General features: G+C 41.5%; 1 protein-coding gene across 6 annotated transcripts in view; it reads right to left on the bottom strand.

Annotated features, from left to right (window-relative positions):
- Adamtsl1 (ADAMTS like 1) overlaps positions 1–24,414 on the bottom strand; it is a 904,412-nt gene that overhangs the window by 52,290 nt on the left and 827,708 nt on the right. For all 6 annotated transcript variants that reach the window (XM_060365805.1, XM_060365807.1, XM_060365806.1 and 3 more), the window contains 2 exons: positions 23,828–23,955; positions 4,015–4,143 (listed from right to left, as the gene is read on the bottom strand). In XM_060365805.1, coding sequence (XP_060221788.1) covers positions 4,015–4,143; positions 23,828–23,955 — 257 coding nt within the window. The remainder of the gene's footprint in view (positions 1–4,014; positions 4,144–23,827; positions 23,956–24,414) is intronic.

Genomic DNA, 24,414 nt, shown 5'->3' with positions numbered 1-24,414 from the left:
GTCACTCCTCTGTCTCTTACAACGGCCTGGATTGTTAGGTCTAAAGTATTGCCAGCCACTGATGATATTACTAAGGGTAGTGAATCTTATCCAACCAGTTGGAAGGCCACTGAGCCCCCAATTAGAGACACAGTGGAGATGATGAGGAGTAAGAGAGGGACAGTTAAATATAGGCAGTTCCTGAGCCATGTCACATTTAGCAGTGTTGTCAGAACACTGGCTAGAAAGGTAGTGGGAATCATTTCCCTGCTGTTAATTATATCAAAACTGGGATTTCCCTCAATTACTTTGAGTAAATGTATGACTTAATAAGAGGCATAATGACTGAGGCACAAAGAGGGATTTAGTTTTAATTGGGATTAACAGACATGGTTCTGTGGGTAATGTTGTTTCAGCTAGACTGGCTGGCCACTGAGCTCCAGGGATCTGTAGCCAAATGCAGAGTAAGTCTGCCTCAACAGTTAAGGTGGAGAGTGACTAAACAATGTCAGCTTTTGGCTTCTACACATGCATGCTCTTCTCCACCCCCCCCCCCAATAAAACCCAACTCTAACCTCATAGCTAGGCAAAGGCAATCAGCTGAACTTCTGGATAAGGTCTAGGGGACTGGGTCTTGATTGCCACTACAGTGGGGCAAAGCATTGTTTTCATGTCCTAGCTTCAACCACCTTCTTCCTGACTTGGCATCTGGCTTTCATGATCTCTTTCAAATGTCTCATTCAGTGGTTCTCAACCTTCCTAATGCTGCAATCCTTTAATACAGTTCCTCATGTGGTGTTGACCCCCAACCCCCAAATTATTTCGTTGCTACTTCATAACTCTAATTTTGCTACTCTTGTGAATTGTAATGTAAATATCTGACATGCTGATGGTCTTAGGCGACCTTGTGAAAGGGTTTTTTGACCCCTCCAAAGGTCACCACCTTTTTCTCCCCCCATGCACCGGCCTGAAAGTTCTTGGTTCTAGAACATTTCCAGCATGATTTCTGTGTACACTGTAATGAAGATACGTGGTATCTTTAGCAACAGGGTCTTATCAACTAGTTCCGGTGGCAACCAGGAAGAAAGGCAAGGGTTTGGCTGGTTGGGGGCCTTTGGAGCTTCCCTGACTGACTCCTAAGGAGATAACTTTAACTCGACTCTGGAGTTTTTGTTTAGTAACTCTGGTCTTTCAGGAACAGCATCATTCAGAAGCACTCCCCTGCCACTCTCTTTCTCTCAACCTACAGTTTTTTAATTGGCTTACGCAGTAGTAAGCTTCCATATTGCGTTGACATACAATCTCAGTTTTGGCCAACGGTCCTTTCTTCTTCCTCTGCCTTCCCTATCCCTGCTTAAGCTCTCTACTCCTAATGTTTCCACTGTTTTCACATCATCTATGTTCTGTTGTTTCATCTACTTTCAGACCCATCCCACCGCCCCCTCTCCAACTTCCTTACTTCTACAGGTACTCCAGGTTAGGACGCAAATCTAAAGATCCGTGCTTGAGAGAGAACATACAGCGTTTTTCTATTTGAGTCTGGGCTATCTTGCTCAATGTAATTTTTCTGGCTCCATACATTTTTTTCCTAAAAATTTCATTTTTTCTTGACAGTTGTATAAAATTCCACTGTGTCTATATGCCACATTTTCTTCGTCCATCAGTGGATGGGTATCCAGGCTTGTTTAGTTTTCTGGCTATCGTGAAGAACGCAGCAATGAAATGCTTGAGCAAATACCTCTGTAGTAAGATACAGAGTTCTTCGAGTTTACACCCAGGAGGGGGTACTGCTAGGCTAAGCAGTAGATCTCCTTCTAGTATTTTCTGAGGAAAATCCACACTGATTTCCACAGTGGCTTCTAGGTTTAAGTTCCCACCAACAATGGACAAAGGTTCCTCTTTCCCCACATCTTCACCAGCCTTTGCCGTCATTTGCTTTCCTGATGATAGCCATTCTGACTGAGATAGGGTGAAATCTCAAAGTAGTTTCCGTTTGATGAATAATGATGTGGAACACCTCAAAATGGTTATTAGACATGTGCATTCCTTTTCAGAACCATGGCCAACTTTTCGATTGAGTTTGTTTGCTTAATGTATAGTTTTATGAGCTCTTTGCATAATATAATATTAATCTGCTAGGGGAGACAGAGCTGGCAAAGATTTTCTCCAGTTCTGTGGCCCGCCTCTTCACTTGATTGATGGTTTTCTTTGCTATACAGAGCCTTTTGGTTTCGTGAGATCCCGTTTCTCAGTTGTTGGTCTTATTTCCTGAGCTACTAGAAAGTCCTTCTACCTGTTGAAGTGTTCACCCCATTTTCTCCTCTGACAGTTTCAGGGCCTCAGGCCTTATGCTGAGGTCCTTGATTTTTTTGGAGTTGAGCTTTATGCAGGGTGAGAAGAAAAGATCTAGTTTCATTTGCTTTCATGGTAACAGCCAGTTTTCTCAGCACAGTTTGTTTAAGATGCTATCTTTTCTCTGTGTATTTTTGAGCTCTTTTTCAGTAGTCAGATGTCTTTTGGAGTGGGGGCTTATATCGGAGCCCTCAGTTCTATTCAGTTGATCAGTGTGTCTCTTTTTGTACGGGTACCACAATATTTTTATTGCTATGGCTCTGTAGTATTACTTGAAATCGGGCACAGTGATAACTTCCAGAAATACTGTTCTTTTGTTCAGTATGGTTTTGACTGCCCTTGCTCTTTATTTCTTTATTTAGAATTTAAGATTCTTTTTGCTATTTCTGTGAAGAATGATCCTGAAATTTTGGTTGGGACTGCATCGAATTTGTAGATTGGTTTTGGCAGATGGCTGTTTTTCATAACATTACCTCTTTTGATATGGGCATGGTCAATGCTTCTATCTCCTAGCATCTTCCTCATTTTTTTCTTCCTTCCTGAGGAAGTCTTCCTTTCCTTCCTTGTATGTATGTGTGCACATGTGTGTGAGGGTATACATACCTAGGACATGCATTCAGGGGCCAGAGGAAGACATCAAGTATCTTCTACTGCTTTTCCCCTTATTTCTTGAGAGCTTGTCTTTTGCTTAGGCTGTAGTTTACCATTGTGGCTAGGTGAGCTGTTAGGGTCCACTTGTTTCCATCCCTTAGTGCCGGAGTATGTGCAGCCATGCCTGGCTTTTCCATGGGTGTTGGGGGTTCAAACTCAGGTCCTCGTGTTTGCATAGCAGCAGTTTTCTTACCCACTGAGACATCTCCCCAACTCTGAGGCAGCATGGCTCTCTATTTTCCTCTGTCTGGGCTCCTTGGTCAGCCATCCAAGGTCACCCACGATCTAACTGCCATCCACCTTGTAAAGATTTAAGCCCTTCACATTCAGATTTAAGCTCATGTTATTTCCGGGACAGCAGCTGGCTTTCTAGCTTTCAGGAAAATTCACATACTGGCTTTCTTTTTCTACTTGGACCACCTTGCCCCAGTCCTTGCATGCCCACATTCTGTTAGTGTGGAAAATTAAGATTAAAATAAAACAAAACAAATAAGCCTAGCATGTCACCCAGCTGCAACCCTAGCACTTACAAGGCTGCTGGAGAAAAGTCTTGGATTTGAAGCCTGAACTACATAGTGTGTTCTAAGCCAGCCTTAGACTGCCTTAACAACAACTACAAAACCCCAAACACAAACAAACAAACAAAACCCACAAACACTACTGCAATGGGTACATAAGCAAACAAAATTTTGATTAGCTTGGTTTAATCAGTCTGTGTTATTTGACACTGTACCCCATAAATACACACAACTATGATTTGTCTAATAATGATGATGATGATGATGATGATGATGATGATGATGATGATGATGATAATAAACCCTAATGTCTCTTTTGGTCCACACAGACTTAGGCAGAATTAACCTTCCCTCTCTAACTTTCTAAAGCACCTTCACTTTCTGAATGAGGTTTGTGTTTCAGCTCTGGAGTCCCTGAGAGGAAAATTTGTATCTAATTTATGTTTGTGTTCCCCAGCCTCTCCCAAAGCTCTATCAATGTTGGAACAGGTCAACACAGGAATGGATTCCTCACCTGCCACTTGGCAGTTAATTGTCACATTCACTCCTTGGATGGTCCTGATGGTCCCGCCAATATCCATTGTAACTGTAGGCTTCTCTGTGTTGACCACAGTCATTCGAGATGATTTCACTAGTGGCTTTCCTGGAGATGAGAAAGAAAGCAAGCTGTCACTAACAGTGGTGTGGCCTGGGCTGCTAAAACACGAGGAGACCAACAGAGGACACATGTTCGGCTTGGGCATAGCCTACCATGCTTTGCCTTGAAATAAATTCTGGAACCCGTTACCTGCCAACTCATTCCTACCATAGACTTAACAGGAACAGAACAAAGTTGAGGAGTTTGAAGATAAGAGCATGGTGCCGAAATGAAGACAACATACACTTTCTAATCACTGAATATAAAAGACAAATTTTAAGGGCTTAATTTTTTTCTTTTCTAGATTCACATGTAGTTGTGAAAAATAACATAGAGCAGTCCTGCACAGACTGCATCCGGCTTTCCCTGGGTGCAATCAACATTATGAAACTACAGCACAGTTTCGTCATTTCAGTGTGGACCTTCACTTGGTCGAGCCACAGAACATCTGCCCCTACACGCACTCCTCATGATATCCACAGCCCCACCCCCTAAAGGCTTTGACCACCATGAGCCTGGCTTTCATATCCTTGCTTTCAGCATCTGAAGTAAGTTGTGTAAATGGAGTCAGACATTTGGTAGCCTGTTATGTGTGGCTCCCTGCCAGCTCTCTCAATTCCCTAGAGATTCCTATAGCTCTTTATCATATTATGGCTGCATTTTTTAATGGTGTGGCCCTTTTTATTGCAGAGTAGTATTCTGTGACACAGGAAAACCACAGTTTGCCTAGCTGTTTACCGGCTGTAGAGTATCTGGGCTGTTTCCAGATTCTGATAAAGCTGTTAGAAACACTGGTGCAGCTAGCTGGGGGGACATCTGTCTTCATTTCTTTGGCATAAATGCGTAGGAATGCAGTTTAAATGTCATGTGGCAATTCCCTCTCCTTTCCTCCTCTCGACCTTTTCTTTCTTTCATCGGATACTCGCACAGTGGTATCTTATTGTGGTTTAAGTTTTATTTCCCTAATGGCTGATGCTATCGGCTCCCTCTCACCTGCCTATTTACCACATGCACTTTCTTTCTTTCTTTCTTTTTTTTTTTTGGTGAAATAGCTATTCATGCTATTTGAACATTTAGAAATTATTAGCCAGAAGTTTAGTAAGTAGTAGAATTAAAACAGAAAAAAAAAAAAAAAACAACAGAGTTGAAGGTTTAAATTTCTTTTCAATGCTTGAGCTATCTGTTGTATAAGACCACGTGTTCAAACTACTGGCAATCAAATCTAGCAAAGAAATTGTCTCCCCAGTATCTGTGCTGAAGCAGGCTTGTTCTTTGTATTTAGTGCCCTTTTTACAAGGAGAAGAGGAGCAGAAGTCTTTCCAATGAATTCTTTCTCTTCTTCCTTTCAATCGAGGGTAAAGATTTCTTTATAAAATAAGGATTACCATTAAACTGTTCCGGGGGGGTGAATATCTGAAAGGTGACTCTGAGTAAATGGCACTCTTTCCTGCCTTCCTTCTCACAGCTGCATTATAGAGGGGCGCAGAATGTGAGGACGCCATCACATAGGTTAACACTGGCCAGCCACAGCCAGCTCCCCTTCTCCCTGGTTGTTATATAAACTCCTTCTGCACACCGCTCTCACATCTCTCCCAAGGCTCGGGCTGTGCGCTGAGGCAAGGGACGGGCCCACGGGTGCTCCATGGTAGCTCCCTCATCCACATGGATTTCTCTTTTACTTCCAGGGATAAAGGCTTTGCCTGGATTTGTTTTTCTTCTCCCATGATTTGTTTTTCGTCCCCTCCTCTTGGTCCAGATTTACACAACTGCTACCTTCAAGAATTCTTGTCAACCAGAAATAAAATGACTGGTCTGGAGATTTGACATTTCTTCAAGTCTCCTCGATGGTACCTGTATCTACGTGTTGCCTCATTAAAGGGTCAATTATACGGCTACACAGTCACCACCCATAGTAATATCCTATCTCACCAGAGGCCAGCCCTCTCCGTATCCATTTCCCCTCTTTCTAAACCTTCTTTCTAAACCTCTTTCTTAGTGGTTCTCAACCTTCCCAATGCTGTGACCTCTTTAACACAGTTTGTGCTGTAGTGACCCCCAACCATAAAATTATTTTTGTTGCAACTTTCTAACTGTAATTTTGCTACTGCTCTGAATCATATTGTAAATATTTTTGGAGACAGAGGTTTGCCAAAGGGGTTGGGACCTACAGGTTGAGAACTGCTCACTGTTCCTAGAGGCATGGTTGCTTTTTGTGGTGGTCACTTCCAAAAGTTCCTCAGCCCTGCTTTTTTTTAATGGTAAAATTCTAAAAGCATTCGCACATTTACACGCCTTCTCCAGGTAAATCTTGTTGGTGGAAGTGAAAAAAAAAATGGAGATGCAAAAAGGCATAATCTGGGCTCCAGGGCACTTAGAAGCAAGTAGACAATAATTATGACACCAACAGACTCTGTCAAGTTCCCTTCAAAGAGTCTGGATAGAAGCAGGGGGAAGCACAGAAAGCAAAGCTGATAGAAACATTATTTACCATTAGGGAAAGGAGTCTCAGAGAGGCAGGTATCTAAAGAACACCCCGTGTCCAGGAACCACTTCTCTGAAGGGCACCAGATCCCACGCTGGGATAAAATGATTTCTGCTGCAGCCGGGATGCACTCCGCTGCAGAAGTGAATGGTGCCAGCTGGCAGCTGCAGTGCCAACCACCATGCTCTATTTGAGTATTCTGTAAATGGATTACTTATTTTGCCATTGACGCTCCATTTTTAAACATTAGAATCTCACAATGCATGTTACAAGGCTAAATCCCAGTCCTCATGATGGGCTTATCAGTAGAATTTCTGCTAGCAAGCACTGTCAGGGCTTCCAAACTTTTTGGGTTTGCAGCAAAGCTACTAACAGGGGCTGGTCTTATAGGATCAGGATGGCTCTGATATCCTTCTTCAATGCCTCATCTATATATTTCTGGTTCTAGGCTACCAAGGCTTTGGAGATGAACAGCATAAATGTGGGCCACACGGCCGCCATCTTCACATGGACCTGGATGGCGTCGCTCGGAAGCCGAAGTGACTCCAATAGCTTGTGCCGCGGTGAGGGTGGCGCATGCTCTCCAGTGCATGCTCGTGCACTTTGGTGAGGCAGTCTTCTCATTCTCAGTGTGACACATCTTCTTGCATCCAAAAACCTGCAGCCACTACCTATTTTACTCTTGACTCTTAAGAGGTCTTTTATAGTCTAGATATAATGCTTCGTCAGATGTGTGCGCTGCAAATGCTCATCCAGTCTGTAGCTTTCCTTTTTGCCTTAATAGGACCTTTCACAGACCTAAATATCTGACTTTAATTATATCCAATTTATCATTTTTATGGATGATGCTTTGCTAGGAACTACTTACATACATCTGAGTTCTGAAGATAATTTCCTATGATTTTTTTTCCTAAAAGTTTTATGGTTTAGCTTTTACATTCAGCCTAGTGATGCATTGAGCTAATTTTTATATTTATGCATTATTTTATTGTTCTCAAGATTTAATTTTTATATCAGGAAATCAATTATTTATTGATTTTTGAAATTTGGAGTTCCTGGTTGGTGATTTTAAAATAACATTATATGATTTTAAAAAACAAACAAACTTTTGGGATTCCAATAAGCATTAAGATAAAAAATGTATTGGGTGAAAACAGCTATTAAAAATTCTAGTCAGCATCTTCCCTAGGATCTTTCTTGTTGTTTAGCATCTTTAGGAGTATAGACTTTAATATGTTTATTTTATATTATATGTCTAATAACCACTTATAAGTGAGTATATACCATGTATGTTTTTCTGTTTCTGGGATACTTCACTCAAGATGATCTTTTCATTTGCCTGCAAATTTCATGATTTTCTTGTTTTTAATAGATGAGTAGTATTCCATTGTGTAAATGTACCCAATTTCTGCATCCATTGTTCAGTTGAGGGGACATCAAGTTTGTTTCTAGATTCTGGCTATTGCGAATAGAGCTGATATGAACATGGTTGAGCAAATGTCTTTGTTGTGTAGTTGAGCATATTTCAGATATACACCTAGGAGTGGTATAGCTGGATCTTGAGATAGCACTATTCCTATTTTTCTCAGAAAGCACCAATTGATTTCCAAAGTGGTTGTACAAGTTTACATTCCCACCAGCAGTGGAGGAGGTTCCCCTTTCTCCACAACCTCTCCAGCATGTGTTATCATTTGAGTTTTTGATCTTAGTTATTCTGATGGGTGTAAGGTGAAATCTCAGAGTTGTTTTGATTTGTATCTCTCTGATGACTAAGGATGTTGAGCATCTCTTTAAGTGTTTCTCTGCCATTCAATATTCCTCTATCAAGAATTCTCTGTAATTGGTTTATTGTTGTTTCATCTTAAGTTCTTTATATATACTGGATATTAGCCCTTTGTCAGATGTAGGGTTGGTAAAGATCATTTCCTAAAAGATGCTCAATCCTCATTCAGCAGGGCAAACATGTTAGACATCAGAAGCAGAAGAAGACAGGGAACAGGAGAGAGGCCTACCTCAGACAGCCTCTGAAAGACTAAAAACCTGGCTCAGATGTAGCCCATAGACTAAGTCTCCAAGTGGGTTTCCTAGGAAGGACAGCAGGGGCTGTCTCTGCCATGAACTCAGTGACAGGTTCTCTGACCACCTCCCCCTGAGGGGAGGAATGCAGCCTTGCCAGGCCACAGAAGAAGACAATGCAGTCAGTCCTGATGAGATCTGATAGGCTAGGGTCAGATAGAAGGGGAGGAGGACCTCTCCTATCAGTGGACTAGGGGAGGGGCATAGGGGGAGAAGAGGAATGGAGGGTGGGATTGGGAGGTGATGAGGAGGGGGCCACAGTCAGGATACAACTTGAATAAATTGTAATAAATGATAATAAAAAGTTCTAGTCAGTGCTACCCATACATGAATTAATTTCTGTATAAGGTATGACACTCAGATAAAATCCCCTTGTTCATAGCCTATGGCTACCCAGTTGTTCTGATATACTTTATTGGCAGTCTGTCTTTTCTATCTTGGATGGCCTCCTCATTGTTGTCAAGACGAGTTGAGCATGTTTGTGCAGATCTGCTTCTGAGATCACTATTTAGTTTCATTGCATTTTTCTCGTGCTAATAGCATACAGCCTCAATTACTGTAACTATATAATCAGTCTGGCAAGCCGATGCTTCCTGCCTTATTCTCCTTTGCTACTCTACTGTATTGTTTTATAGTCATTTCAAACTAACTTGTGCACACCTATGAAGTCTTACTAAGATTTTGAAAGGAATAATATGAATTATATATATATCAATTATGGAAAAACCAACTTCTGTGTTGTATTGTGCCCTTTAGTCCATGAAAACCTTATGCCCACTTATCTTTACTCGTGGTTTGAAGATTCCAGGATACAAATCTTGATGTGTTCTGTTGGATTTTCACCTAGTTCTTTTCAGGGATGGCTAATACTGTGTTTTAAGTTTCTCGCATATGGAAATGTGGGTACATGTTGGTCCTAGGCTCTTTTTATTAGCTTTTTTAAAAGTACTTCTCATACAGACAATCTGTCCTTCTGAAGAAAAGGATGAGCTTTACCTTTTCCTTGCCATTCTGTGTGGAAATCCTGGGTGAACGTGTAAAGAATGGATGAAGTCCTGAGTGAATGTGTATTGCTTAACATGGCCGTGGCCATGTCAAGGTCCTCAGTGCCTCAGACCCATGGGAAAATGGCAAAGCCTTCCCCTGGGGAGAGGCTCAGAGGGATGGCAAAGCTGTCTTCTGGTCTGACTTTTGATTTTGGTGGTGTATGGAAAAACCAGCAACCACAGCTTTGTCCTCCCAGGTGACTGCAACCCGGGGCTGCTCCCCTTCAGAGACTTCCTAAGGAGACTGGTTAGCCTCCCCCCTGAGCTGTGAGGTTCTTTCTGCATTGCTTTGCATAGTTGGGGTTGCTCCATCCTAGTGAGCATAGCCCACCTCATCCTGGCTTTTCTGGACATGTGTCTCTGTACCTGCTCTCTTTTTACCCCCCTCTCCAGTGACAGTCAGGTCAAACACCAGTCTCAACAGACAGAGCAACTCCATATGTCTCTTATTTCCTTTCTTACATCATTGCACAGGCTAGATCTTCTACCATTATACCGAGTAAGGATAGTGAAAGTGAGTTTTTAAGTGATGAATGATTTAAAAAATAGCCCAGGTATTTTGTATTCTGTTACATGCCATCTATATTCTATGTGAGTCTTCTGTTTTAAGTGTTTCAGCCATTTTCTCTGGAACCATATAGAAACGGAAGCAGAGAAGGGTAGAAGTCCAGCTTCCTTGCTTGACTTCTCATGTTTCCCATGTCAGGGGATCCTCAGTACTGCTGGGCAGGAGTGGGCTTGCTGGATCTCCATTGGTCTTTACTGCCATCACAATGGAAACAGCCTTCATGACAGCTTCTTTGAGGTGAAGGTCGAGGTCCAGGCTCCCCAAGTGTTCTCATTAACTTCCAGTAGGGATGAAACTCCTCATTTTCTGTGATACCACCTCCATGGGTGTGTTGAGGTAGGTATCTCATTTTATACTGTCCATGAGGGAAGGTGAGTCTAGGCTCCTTCACCAGCCTGCATTACTATGTTGCATAGATCACAGTGTGTTTCTGTGATGTTTGGTCAGAGCTCAGCAATATTTCCTAAACATTGGTCTTGCTATGCTGTCTCTTTCCTGTTCCTTTTGCCAGAGAGAACAGGCTTCTAGTATATGTTTTTTTTTTCTTTCTCACATACTCATTGGTATTTCTTGGTAGCTCCCTTTTCCAGCTCCAAGTTTAGAGTTTATGATGCAAAAAGGAAGCCCAATAAATTCACAATTGTGTGAGCTGAACTGTCCCTCGGTTTCCAAGGTGTCTAGCCAGTCAGCTTTCATCATTCTACTTTTTAACCTTGTACTTGTACACACAATGGTCAGGGTTTTAAACTGCACTTAGCAATAGGCATAAGGGAACAGCACAACCACGTCTTCTAAGCTTTCTTTCCGGAAGTGGAAGTTCTTTGTATGCTATGCTTTAACAGGCTTTTTATCATCTGGGGAAAAAAAAATACAGCAGTGCGTGCACATGACCATAAAATACAATGCAAAGATTCATTTATTAAGCACCTTGGGGAAATAAGGGTCCACATGAGATCATTTCATATACCTGAAGCATAATCTTTTGTAAGCCAAATAGATTTAATTTTGTTTTAACCATTTAAAGGCAGGTCATTCTGGAGTGGCATTCACTCCTCTCATCCTTCATTAACTGAAGAAATTCTTGTTTCAGAAATGCTCTTTTGAGTCTGACACCTGCTTTTCATATTTTGCATATTCTTCCTCATTTCCCATGCGTGGCCACTCAGCTTCATATTTGAAGCTGTCCTTCTTTGTTTTGCTCTCCTGTTTGACTTGACCTCTGGTAGAAGTAATTAAGCTCATTGGAATTGTATTTAGGAGTGGAAACTTGGTGCAGGTGAGTATGGGTATAGGTTTTCCATGTCTGCTATGACTGTGCAGAGTTGTGCCCACCTACCATCCATTTAAGATCATGTGTGGCCTGGTGAAGAGGAATGATGAAGTACTATAATGATATGCTGACATATAAATGCAGGCAAATATGGCAGAACGCTGTACTAATAAATATCAATTCTAATTTCAAATCTAGCCCAACACTAATGGCTGCAATTAAATGCTGTCCTCACCTCTGTGGTCAGGGTGGGGTCTCCACTCTGACCTCACTACAGTTTTTTTCTTAAAACAGAACCTTTTTTATGAAACATCAATCAGAACACATGATTTGCCACTTAACATTTCTAATGCTTCTTCAATAGAATCCAAACAAAATTTATAGCTCCTTTTTCACAACTAACTGTCTTCCTTAATTGTCTGTCTTTCCTGCCTCATGGAGACCAAAATTCCCATAAGCCACTATATTCTATTTACTGGCCTTTGGTTTCTCTAGCCAGCAGCCCTGCTCTGTCTGGTCCCCATTCCTGATCTCTTCTACCTGCCGATATCTACATGGATACATTATCCTAGGTCTCTTTGCACATAACATCTCTTAGTGAGGCCCTTTCCAACCACTCCATCTAAAGCATGCACAGTCACTCCCTTGCCAGGCATTATAAATCTCACTTATTTGGATTTTTTTCATAAGACCATCAGAAATTAATGTTCTTTATATCATTTCCCTTAATCAAGCCTCATTATATAATCTCCCTGCCATCTAGTCCTGGCAGAAAGTAGGTCCTCAAAAAAAAAAAAAAAAAAAAAAAAAAAAAAAAAAGCTTTGAGAGGCAGACAGGTAAAACTATCTTTTTTGAATAGCCAGGGCTTGGAGGTTCGGAAAGGCTTCACACTTTGCGTAAGACCATAGCGCTGCCATTTTATAATGCTGAGCTGGACACCAGATCTTGGACCTATATCCAGTGTTTGTTAGGGAGGGTCCCTAAATCCTGATCCGCAGACTGGCTGCGGCAGAATCCCTAGGGCACTTGTTAAAGACATAATCTGTCCTTCGCCAATACAAGAGCTGCCTCACCGTGTTATAAAAACCATTGTGCCAATGGGGAAATGAGGCCAGGGACCAGAGCAGACCCACAATTACCAAGTTATTTTTCCTAGAGGAATTTTAATAATAAAGGTGGTTTTTATAGCTGCAAGTGTATGGCTATAAAATTCAAATGTCACTGAATTAAATCCAGCCCTTAATTAATTATACTGAGGTTGTGCTGAAAAGTAATGGCCTTGCCCACTATCAGTAGAGGTGCTGTTGTTAGCACAGGTTTCTACTTCTGTGCTTTCACTACCGTCATGAACCACTTTTAATACAGAGTGTAAAGGCACTCAAACATTTATAATCAATAGAAGTTTAAAATGAACAATTTTTCTTAATTAATTGACCCTCTCACATTTATTCCAAAAATGCTTATATGTATATTTTTGAAATTTCCAATACTTTGAGTTCTTTTATTTTTTATTTTTTTAATGAGACAAGGTCTTGCTATGTCGTTCTACATGTGGTCCAAAACTTGCTATGTAAACCAGGCTGGCCTCAAACTTATAGTCTTACTGTCTCTGCCCCCAGGAGTGCTGAGATTATAGATTTGTACCACCATACCCACCTTTGTATATGCTTTTGAGTCTCATTCTTAATTTACTTAATCTGAATCTGACATGCAGCAGGTGCCTTGTGAAAAGGGCAGACCAACGTATAGCTAACACTTGTATGTTAACAGCAGTGCGTGTGACACCTACCTGACATGAGTGAGGTCTTGTGATATCTTTAAGAGGAGATGCTCAGCAATCTAGGAAGCCCAGCTCCTAGAGAGTGAGGCCCTCTGGAGGCAGGCAGGGACACACGAGAAGCCTTAGAAGCAAAAGCTCAAAAACAGTTCTGTGCATGGTAGGCTCCTACTTCCTCTCCTCATATGTGACTCTAGGTAAAAATCAAAATTGCCTAGGAAAAATTCATGAATAAATACGTTTGAAAACTCTCCGGACCGGTGTAAACATGACTGACACAGCAGCTGGAGGAGATGGGAAGGTCTGTTAGCTAGGGTTTCCGTTACTATGATTAAACACTATGATCAAAATCAACTTTGGGAAGGTTGAGTACAACTCTCAGGGTAAACTCTGTTTCTCCTCACGGCTTGCTCAGCCTTCCTTCTTATACACCTCAGCACTAGCTGCCCTAGGGAGTGGCACCACCCACAGTGGACTTCGCCCTCCCACATCAGCTATCAATCGAGAAAATGCCCTACAGGCTTACCCACAAGCAAACCTGGTGGGGGCCTTTTCTTAGTTGAGGTTCCTTCTTCTCAAATGACTCTAGCTTGTGTTAAGTTGACCAAAAATTAACCAGAAAAGAAGGGTTGTTATTGGATTAAAGCCAAGAACAGACAGCATTGTCAAGTGCTCTCAGAGCTGTGCTGAAGCCTCTACCTTTGGTTAGAAGCAACATGGCACCTTCTGCTTTAGGAGTTAGGGCAGGAACTAAGTGGATGAAACCAAATCCCTTTCCTCTTTATCCTGGACCCACAGCGTGGTCACTCTCCAATCTGGACACAGACACAGACACAGACACAGACACAGATGGAGTCCTAGTAGATGGAACAGGAAAGGAAGTGTGTCACTTCTGAGGTCAAACTACATAATTCTTCTGTAAAAGAAGAAATAAACTATCATATTTTGTACACTATATAATTTGCATGTTTTTCAATGCAGTTAGCAAGTGCTAATTAGTATTCACTAACTTACTGAATGAATAAATGAATGAATGAATGAACCAATTTCTTATTTAGGTTCTTCAGTATGAGTCACAGATTTCAGGTGAAAGTGATCTCTCCCATCCTTAGCCACCAAAAATGAGTTAGGAAAATGAATGAGTTTAGGTTCTCAGTGTTCAGCTACAGACAACCCACACCAGGAAGTAAACATGTACACCTGTCCGTCTTAACAAAAGAAACCTGTCGTTGATGACTGGAGCAAAGGAGCAATGATGGAAACAAGAATTTGAGGAAGCAGGAGTGGGGATCACCTGAGGTCTAGAGAGCACGCACCAAGGAAAAGAGTTGGATCCAACTTTAGTTTTTGGCAGACTCTTCCAAGGATACTGGTCAGATGTGGAGTTTTGAGTCATATTAATAAAGACTAAGGAGTAAATATGAATGATAATCAGTGGTACCCCCAGTGGCGTAGGCATGAGAAAGCGCAGCTTATGAGTTGAGCACCTGAGAGCTCTGTTATTACACAGTCATACAAACTTCGCGTAGTTCTACAAATTTCTCTATGCTTCTACTTCTCTGTCAGAAGTTGCTGAAAGGAATAGGTGAGAAACCAGCCTTAGAACAAGTCATGCCTCTGTATAGTGTAGGGTTTCTATAAGGGCGAAAGTTAGCCTTGAGCCCCACTTGCTCAAGGACAGATAGCTTCCTGTAACGCTGGGGGCCATTGTTCATGTAAGAGAACAAACCTTGTGATGTTGTCACTTCAGTAAACAAGGCTGGTTGCCCCAAATGCGCAGGATGTGCTTGATCGCACATAGGTGAGAGGTACATAGGTGGGATTTATGTTTGCTCCTGATAGGACAAAGGTAGAAAGTAGCCTTGTAGGTTTTGCCTTTATGAGTAACTGGCTAACCAAATTCAGTACCATTCTTTGGGACTTCTGGGTATAGACCTGGCCAGTGTTTAATAAAGTTCACTTTAATTGGGTAATCGTGGATGTTGTCTTTCTCCTCACAATTTTCAGGCTTAACAGTTTCAACACTGGTAACTTTTACCAGCTGCATCTCTGCCACCACCCAATGAGGATGCAATGTGAGGAGCGGTGCTGGGAACTTCTGGTATAATACATGTAGGGACAAAAATGGTTAACAGGGTGAAGAATAAAGAGGAGAAGAAGGCAAAAGAGGTGAAGGAGTAGGGATGGGGGAGGAGGAAGTAGCAGCAGCAACAGCAATAATAGTGTAAAAAGAGAGAGAACAAACCTGTCAGTGAGCAGGTGAAGCTACTATTTTTGAAGAAGGATGGGAGTTTCAATGTATTTGAAAAACAAATAATTTAAGTATGATGGATTTTTCTCTAAACTTCAGTCAGTTCTGAGGTGATCCAAAAGGCTTAGAAGTCATCTGCCGTGGTCTTGTTGGAGATAAGCTTTAAAATCTGTGTCTCCAGAGAAGATCTGGAATCACCTAGGCTGGGCAGACTCTCATCTGCATGAGACCATCCAAAAAGACAGTCATGACAGATCTGAGAATCAGTTCAAGAGAAGGTGAAGACACTGGCGCCTGTTAACTGAAACGTGAGTCTACAACAACATTGAAGTTGAAAGCAATGAAATGCTGTAAACCTTGTTCAGTCTGAAATCTAAAATTAAGCAAATTATATTCATTCCAAATGCCATTAATAGACAATGCCGCACAGTGAGTATATCAAAGCATTGTCTCAAACACTGACTCTGCCTACCCTGCAATTGTCACAAGTCTCTTATACGTGCCAATGTAGTTACACCTGGGGGAAAAACTGCTTGAAATGGGAATTTTCAGTTGAAGTATTTAAGGTGCCTAGCTTAGGTTTAAAGTACCAAGATCAGCTCGAGCCTATGAAAGCCTTTATGAATATTAATAACATCCTACACTGATATTTGTTGTAATGGACACTGTCTGTCAATGTCAACTAGCTGTTTCTTGATGGCCAGAAGTATCCCAGGATCTTACCTCTTAGCAGTTTAACATGAATTGCTCTGTCACAGACAGCATGCATCTGTTTTTTCTCAGTCTGATTTCCCTTCCTAAAACCTCCCCCATTTTGCGGTTCTGGAATGAGCCCTTTGCTCTTCTGCCATCTGTGAAGGTCTCCTAGCCTCTCCTTTCTCCCTTGCACTTGAGCTCCAGTCAAGATCAAGTTTAGCGTGTTCTAGAGACAGTTCCATTTCATTTGCTGTTTTTAAAGACTTCACTGTAAAAGCTTCGTACTGCTTCCGTCTATTCCACAAAGGAAAACGTGTGTCAACTTTCCTTGCTAGATCTGCAGGTGAGGAGACCTCAGAGCTGGCAACAGTAGGTGGGCATTGCTGTCCTTTATTCGCATGTAAGAGAGCCACAGGATTCTCTGGTCTGTGAGAGCCAAGAGCACATCTATTTAAAGATCCTCTGTTTACAATCAAGCAACAGGTTTATAGTTCTGCTTCTGCTTCTAAATTTGGTAATGAGGCAAATGCATTCCCTGAAGTCTTCCATTATTACAGCAACTTCCCTTCTTTAGTAATATTAAAAAAGCAAATCTTTTCACATCCAAACTACCGCATGACTTCCATGGCTGCTGTTTAGCTAAATAAACTGAGATTTGACTTTATCAAACAGTGTCTTTGGGAAAGAAGGTGTGCATGTGAACAGAAGTACAGAAAATGGACCCTTAACCGGAGGCCAGTATTGGAGCACAAGCCTGTTTAGTCCAGGAAGAATTTTTAAATTTTTGAGTTGGATTAACTAAAAAAATCTGTTATATTTGAAAATAGTTTTTGGTTTTTGGCTTTTTTTTTTTTTTGAAAAATTAGTGCAATGTAGATTTGCACTTTATTCTTTGGCAGCAATCTGATGGAAATGAGTTAGTGTTCTCAGACGTTGTACACAGGCAAAATCATGACTTTGGGAAGAGGTCTTAATCCCTGGACCCTGTGACGTGGCAGAAGGAAATTAAGGCTGCTAGCTTGCTGAATCGAGAGATGATCCTACGTCGCCTGGGTGGGCCCGGTATAGTACCGTGAACACTTAGAAGACACACAGAAGAAAGTGCAGGTAACACATGTGAAGGGACAACATACTATTATTGGCTTGAAAATGGAGGACTCAAGAGCCAAAGAATACAGCGGTTTCTAGAAGCCAGGAATAGTTTTTAATGTACAATCAGCAAGAAAATGTGGTCCACATGCCTACATCACATGGAACAAAATTCTTCCACCAATTTGAACATCAAAGAAAGGATTCTCCCCTAGAATCTTCGGGGAAGAAGAGAGCCTATCGCCAACTTGATTTATTCTTTCCTTCAGTCTTTCCACTTACAGGACTGTCAGAACTATGAGAATATTTGTATTGTTTCAGGCCCTGAAATACACGGTAAGGTGTAACAGTAGCAGTTACACCATTGAATATGCACACTGTATAGACTGTATACATAGCTCAAATTATCCCCGCAGGAAAGAAGACATAGAGAAGAACAATGAGCAGCAGAATGATGCTTGGGTGGGTGAAGAGGAGAAGGTGGGAAGATGTGGGAAATTGTTGCAACTGTCTTTAACATGAATTAAAACAATAAAAGATATTTAACATCACCAGTCATGAGGACTGTGGTAATAAAAATGACAGACAATAATAAGCAATGAGGGCCTGGAGAAATTAGGGCTCTTTACACTGCTGATGGAGATGAAAAATAATACCATGGTTTGGAACAGAGTTGGCAGTTCTGTTAAAAAGTAAACAGAAGCCAGGCATGGTGGCACACGCCTTTAATCCCAGCACTCAGGAGGCAGAAGAAGGTGGATCTCTGTGAATTTGAGGCCAGCCTCGTCTACAAAGCAAGTTCCTGGATAAGAGAAACCTTGTCTAAAAAAAAATAAACAAATTTTCCACACAATGGAGCATTTGTACTTTTAGAAACGAATTAACAAAGAGATGAAACTTACAGCTGCATGTGAACTTGCACACGCATCTTTAGTATCATTGTTCATTATAGCCCAAACGGAAGCACACAAATGTCTACTCTACCACCCGAGGAAGAGATGAATGAAAGGTGGTCTATTCACACAGTGGACTATTATCCTACCTGAGGAATAATAGTCCTTAAAAAGGACTTTTGGCCATAAAAAGAACGTGGCATATGTGCTACAAGGGGGAATGGTATTAAAAGCATCATTTTTTATTATTTTGCCCAATGATAGAGGTTAATAGCAAAGGACAAAAGAATGTATGATTCTATTTATGTGAACTTTTCAGGACAGACAAGTTTGTAGAGACAAAATGCTTTGGAGTTTGCCTGGGAGATTGGGGACTGATGGCTAAGGGATGTGAAGTTGATTTTGGGAGGAATGAGAATGGGTTCTGAAGTTGAGTGTAATGACGGATGCAGAACTCTGAATATATCATATGCCACTGGCTTTTGTGCAGTTGTCTGGTATATGGACAGTCCCTTGATGAAACTTTTAAAAATGAAAAAAAAAATCCTTATTTGTGGGGATAGTTTCAAAAAGACACAGATTTGCTGAATAACTATCTGATCTCTACATTCACGATGGATGGATTCTGCAATACATAAATTATAGCTCAAGAAAACTGAAAAGGTTGGTGGTCATTCAGGGTCTCATTGTGGTTACTAGTTAACTTGTTCAAGTGTGAAAAGTAATGGGGATTTCCTTACCCTTGAATTTCTGCTTACTTGGTGTATTTTGGTACAAATGCTGTAGAGTCTTAAGCAGCAGAGGACATGAATGTGGCTCACAGTCCTTTCCTGAACATGTCCCAGCTGCCTTGATCCTATTACTAATCTTCCTAGATATTTCTTTTTGCCCATGCCAAGGTGTCATGTTCCTCAGGTTCCTGCCATTACCTCTTCTAATTAATCAATGGAGTTTGACACCTTAGGAGGAACAGACAGCAAAGGCTTCTGCCATTTCTGTTGCATGTTCTGCATGGAGTTCTAGACGAAAGATGCAAAGTGGGGATGGCTACGGACAGTGGCAGGCTCTACGGACATGGCAAAGACATGCTACATCCCTCATCTGCCCGATCCCCCATCCTTCTCCTCTACTGGACAGATGAGAAAGTTTTAATTTTTCCCATAGGGTTCAGATGAGCCTGCTTCCAACACTTTCTGGTCCCTTATTTGTTTCCTCAAGTGGCTGTACTCTCATTTTTTAGCTCTAAGTTTTATAGAAGTGCAGGTCTTCGGTGGCTTTTGGTGCTCTGTACTTGATGTCTCAAGGTCTTGGTCACTTAGCATTCTAGCCAGTAATAGGGTCCTCCTGATGGCAGGTTGACTCAGTCAGTGGCTAGTACTGTGTGACTCACACTGCCACTGAGGCACACTCAAACTTGTCTAGCTTTCCTTTTGATCTGGGCACTGGAGAAAAGTTTCATTTGTCAACCTTTGCTACTGGTGGACAAGGCCCTCTTTTGAGTCTAACTTGATGAAGAAAACTCTCTGGTTAATAACTGCTGGTTGAAAAAATTTGGGGACTGCCAATTTGAAATTACCTAACATTATGAAAAGCTTACACAATTCCTTTTCTTTTTATTGCAGCTACTAAATCACAATGAAAAGGGGCAGAGAATGAATTTCAAAACAACTACCTTTTAAGCTTTATTTTCTCAGCAGGGTCTCTCTGATCTCTTTATTAGTCCCAATATGTGTGAGCTACTCAATTCACATGAAGACAGGAAAACTTGCCAGGAAAGAAGAGGCAATCTTCTAGCTCTCTGCACAAACTTGAGATGAGCTCAGCTGTGCTCTCTCCTTTCCATGACAATACACCCATCCCTTAGCCCTCATCTTCTTCTCATTTTCCACTGATGATGTCAAGCTGGCCTTATAGTATCTTTTTTGTGATCTTATAAAATCAATGACAACCAGAAACACTTCCCTTTTGGGTATGACTTCAGCAGTGGTCTACACCTGGAGAGGCTCTCATCTGCATTGGCAAGTGGGGCTAACCGATGCAGACGGAAGCAATTTAGTAGGAAACTACTGCTTTTCTTCAAAACGCTGCCAGTGCCATTCTGATTGGGAAGGCTTCTGAGCAAAGTGGCTCAGCCCAGAATCTGACTGGCCAAGATGCTGCTCTAATCTCTTTACCTAGCCCTGTTATAGCTGCACATTAAGTAAGTGGTATTCAAAATGAAACTTGGGCCTCTCCCTGTTCTCATCACAAGCTACCTCCCTTGCTGGAAACAGGTCTCCTGACAAGCCACCTCAGTCCAGGTGCTTATGTACTTTACAGCTGGCTAATTCAGCTTTTCTAATTGTCTTGGAGACACTGAGAGAAATGTGCTTCAGAAGGTGCTGGTAAGCATTTTGGTCTCTGAAAAAAGGTTTCCCTCTGCTCTAAAGATTAACTGATTTTGGCTTGATATTACAGATAGTAGCTCTATCTAACAGGCAGTGAGCATGTAAGATGTGTTGTGCATGACTGTTCTGAGCATTTTTCATGAGCGAGTTAATTTAATTGTCACAGACTATTTCTGGGAGGTACTGGTGATTCTCATGATTGGACTGATGAAGAAATGAAGTCAGCAAATTAAGAAACAGCATAGGTTCTTAGGAAGGGGCCAAGTATGATCCAAAGTGATGTGCTGAGGCCCTCTGGATCTACATGAGGGGACAGCCACAAGACCAAAGCCTGGACTTTTCTTATAGAAGTATCGGGGCACTTTATTTCTCTTGAGCCTCAGTTTTCTTTCTCTTTGGCCTACATTTAAGCTGAAGTCCAGAAAAAAAGCACCGCAATTTCTTCAAGTGTGCAACAGCACTGGAATTTACAGGAATCTGACCACAAGTGAGCCATGTCCACACTTGAAAGACACCAGTGTGGAAGACTCCAGCTAAATACAGCGTGGACACAAAGCTGGGCTGATGCTTTTCAATCTTGGAGCTATTCTCAGGGGCTTTAGCTTTAGAAGAACTAGAGAAAGAAAGCTAACATTTACTGAGTGTGAATGATGTTGCCAGCATTGCTCTAAGCCTTTTTATAAACACACACACACACGGGGGTGGGGGAGAGGAAGAGACAGAGATTATAAGATAATTACACTTCTCCCTTTCCTTTTCTCTCTCCAAACCCTCCCATATATTCCTTTCTACTCTCCTTCAAATTCATGGACTCTTTTATTGTTACTGAATGCATATATATATATATATATATATATGAATATATATATATGAATACACACATATATTCCTAAATATAACCTCCCCAGTCCATGTAATGTCACTTGTATGTATGTGTTAAGGTTATTGTGTAATTCAAATTCTGTATCCCCCATATCTGGTTGCAGGCCTTGTTCTGAGAATCTCCTGTTTCAATGTTATATAAACTCTGCTCCCTAATTGTCCCCTGATATGCCAATAAAGCAGCTTGCAGCCTATTGCTGAGCAGAGGAGACAATAGGGCTGGACTTCCTTTCTGCTAACCAGCAGAGGAGGACTGAGAAGAGGAAGTAAGGGATGGGGCTATCAGAGAGGAAAGAAGATCAGGAGAGAAGCTGGATCAGAAAAGCTACAAAGTGCAAATATCTCTGGGATGTACACTGGGAGGAAGCTGAATTAGCTTAGAGGGTTAATAACTGCTCAGCTCTTGTGCTATGAAGCTTGTTAAAATAATAGAACAGAGTCTCAATTATTTGTGTGATAACTGGATTAAAAGAGAAACTGAGAATCAAACATAATTTTATAAAGATAATGTAAACAATCATGTACGTAATAAGCAGTATAACTGATAATCAAATGTAGAAGAGTCAATATTCATCCCCACCTCTTACTTCGGGTTATGTTTAGCTCATATAACGTATATTGCAAAGCAGCATCTTTGCTTTGAGATGGAGTTTCACTAGGGAACCTCTCCTCACCTGGAACTTGCTAAGTAGGTCAGGCTGGCCCAAAACTCTTATCTTCCTGTCTTAGCTTCTCAGGTGGTAGGATTAGAGGTCTGAGCCACCGTGCTGCACTTGAGCAGGACGCTAGCTATTTTTCTATCTAAGGTAGGTATATCTCCCACCTTCCATAATCCATAAGCTTGAGTTTTATCAGTGAGTGTTTTGGAACATTGGCTGCAGTGTGCATGAAAGTCCCAGATAAAAGTACAAACATGGTCTTAAGGCAACATGCACATTGTCAACCTTGCTTTTAGAGGAGCAGCTTGAAAGATTTGTCAGCAGACCTGGACAAACCCAGCAGCTAAAGGATGGGGAAATCATTCTCTAGATCCTGGGCATAGTGTTTATGGTCATATTTTATCACTAAGCCCCTTTCTCAGTGCCTCTTTAGCACCTCTGTTCCTTTTCTCTGGCTTTAAACCTCATGGCAGCTTCCACCATGGAACTCTTTGCCTTCAAAGAGTTGACGATGAGCCTGATGTTACAATAGCTTTGCTTAACTCCAGACAGGTTTCTATTCATTGTGTTAGATTCTGGCAAATGAGGGCATTTAGTCTGTGGCAGAGCTGAACTGTATCTAGCTCAATATAAACAAGAGAGTTAATCTGCCATCAACCAGCAAATGGAAGCATGTCAATAGTGCCCACATAAGTGTGGGTTTGGGAGAAGGGAGCAGAAGAGACTTTAGAAACTTGAAGATTTTTGCTGAGCATCTGGACTCTGTGTGGAGAGAATGAAGATTGGAATTGGAGTGCAATTAGGGGAAAGCAAATGTTACACACACACACACACACACTTTAATCCATGTCAAGGCACCTTAGCTTGCCTTGTTCATTATCGACTTTCATCTTCCAGACAAAGCTGCTACAGGTCCCTTTCCAGATCAGGCTTAGGTCATAGGGGCAAGAAATACTGTTGCAAAACCAGATATGAAAGGGAGTAGCATGTGTGACTGGAGAACAGTGTGACAACATAATCTCCACATGGATGGATGATGTCAGTGTGGGTGATGCCGGCTTTCCTAGCATCTACTGAATCATCTGATGGGAGCAGCGAGTGAAAAGAATAAATACAAACACATGCAACACACCGCCAAAAAAGCTGCTAGCCCAGGTCTAAGGAAAAGGGTTCTGCCTTGATAGGATCAGTTGGGCAACGGGGGTAAGGACGAGCTCAGCATTAGGAAATGTCAGTGCCTTCTTGTTCCTCACGTCAGCTAGGCAGAGGTGCGACTTCAGGTTGCCTGGCCTAAGAAATGAGGTGTTAGTGTCTATGGGCTTTCATAGTTTCAAAGGCAAGGATTTGCCTCAAGTTAAGAAGTTTTATAAAACTTACATTGCTTCAACACTGCAGCCTTGGAAGGCAGTGCCAGAAATTTTAGTCACAATGTGCAGAAAGTTTTGTTTAATCTGTGCAGATATGGGGAAATAATTGGCAGGAGTACATTTGAATATAACTCCAGTTTTGGGATTGGGTCACGTTTATCTATGTATCCTAGGCCCGTGTGACACATTGTAGGCATTCAGTCATAAAGATTTCTGAATATAACCGGACAGGTGTTTTCTTGTTACCTGCTAATGTGACAGCAATGGAGACAGAGTCATATCCCAAGGCATTTGTGGCATTGCAAGTATAGAAACCCACATCAGCTTCCACTGGTGCCAAGATCTGTAAGGAATCATCTGGCTGCAGAAGAATCCTGGAGCAACAGAAAGAAATAGAGATCTGGTCAAGTCAGCTGACTCCTTTTGGAGTTCATTTTGGGGGAGGGCATGTAGGGGTGTCTTGGGAACGATGTTCTAACAACCCAGAAAGACATGCTAGGATATTCAGGAAACCCAGGCTCTCTTGTTGATATGATTGGCATTTTGGCCATCTCAACAGAGACTTTGATTTTTTTAAAAGTTTACTGACCACCTGATCTAGTCATACTAGTTGGGACAGACAACAGTTATACACCAAATACATATAACACACAACATGAGATTCTGAAACAAATGCCTACATGGGTTTGAAAAAGAGGCTTATTAAGGAAAATGAAAAGTAACAAGGGAACAGTGGGTCCTGGTTGGATGGTAGGAAGATAACAGGGCTTCAATATATAAAAGAAGGCACCATTACAACATTACAGTAGAAGAGAAGAAAATTTGAAAAAAAA

The sequence above is a fragment of the Meriones unguiculatus genome, chromosome 12 (genome assembly GCF_030254825.1).
Source record: "Meriones unguiculatus strain TT.TT164.6M chromosome 12, Bangor_MerUng_6.1, whole genome shotgun sequence".
Lineage (NCBI taxonomy): Eukaryota > Metazoa > Chordata > Mammalia > Rodentia > Muridae > Meriones > Meriones unguiculatus.
Note: the sequence above shows the minus strand (reverse complement) of the source record. Positions and strands in the feature narration are given on the sequence as shown.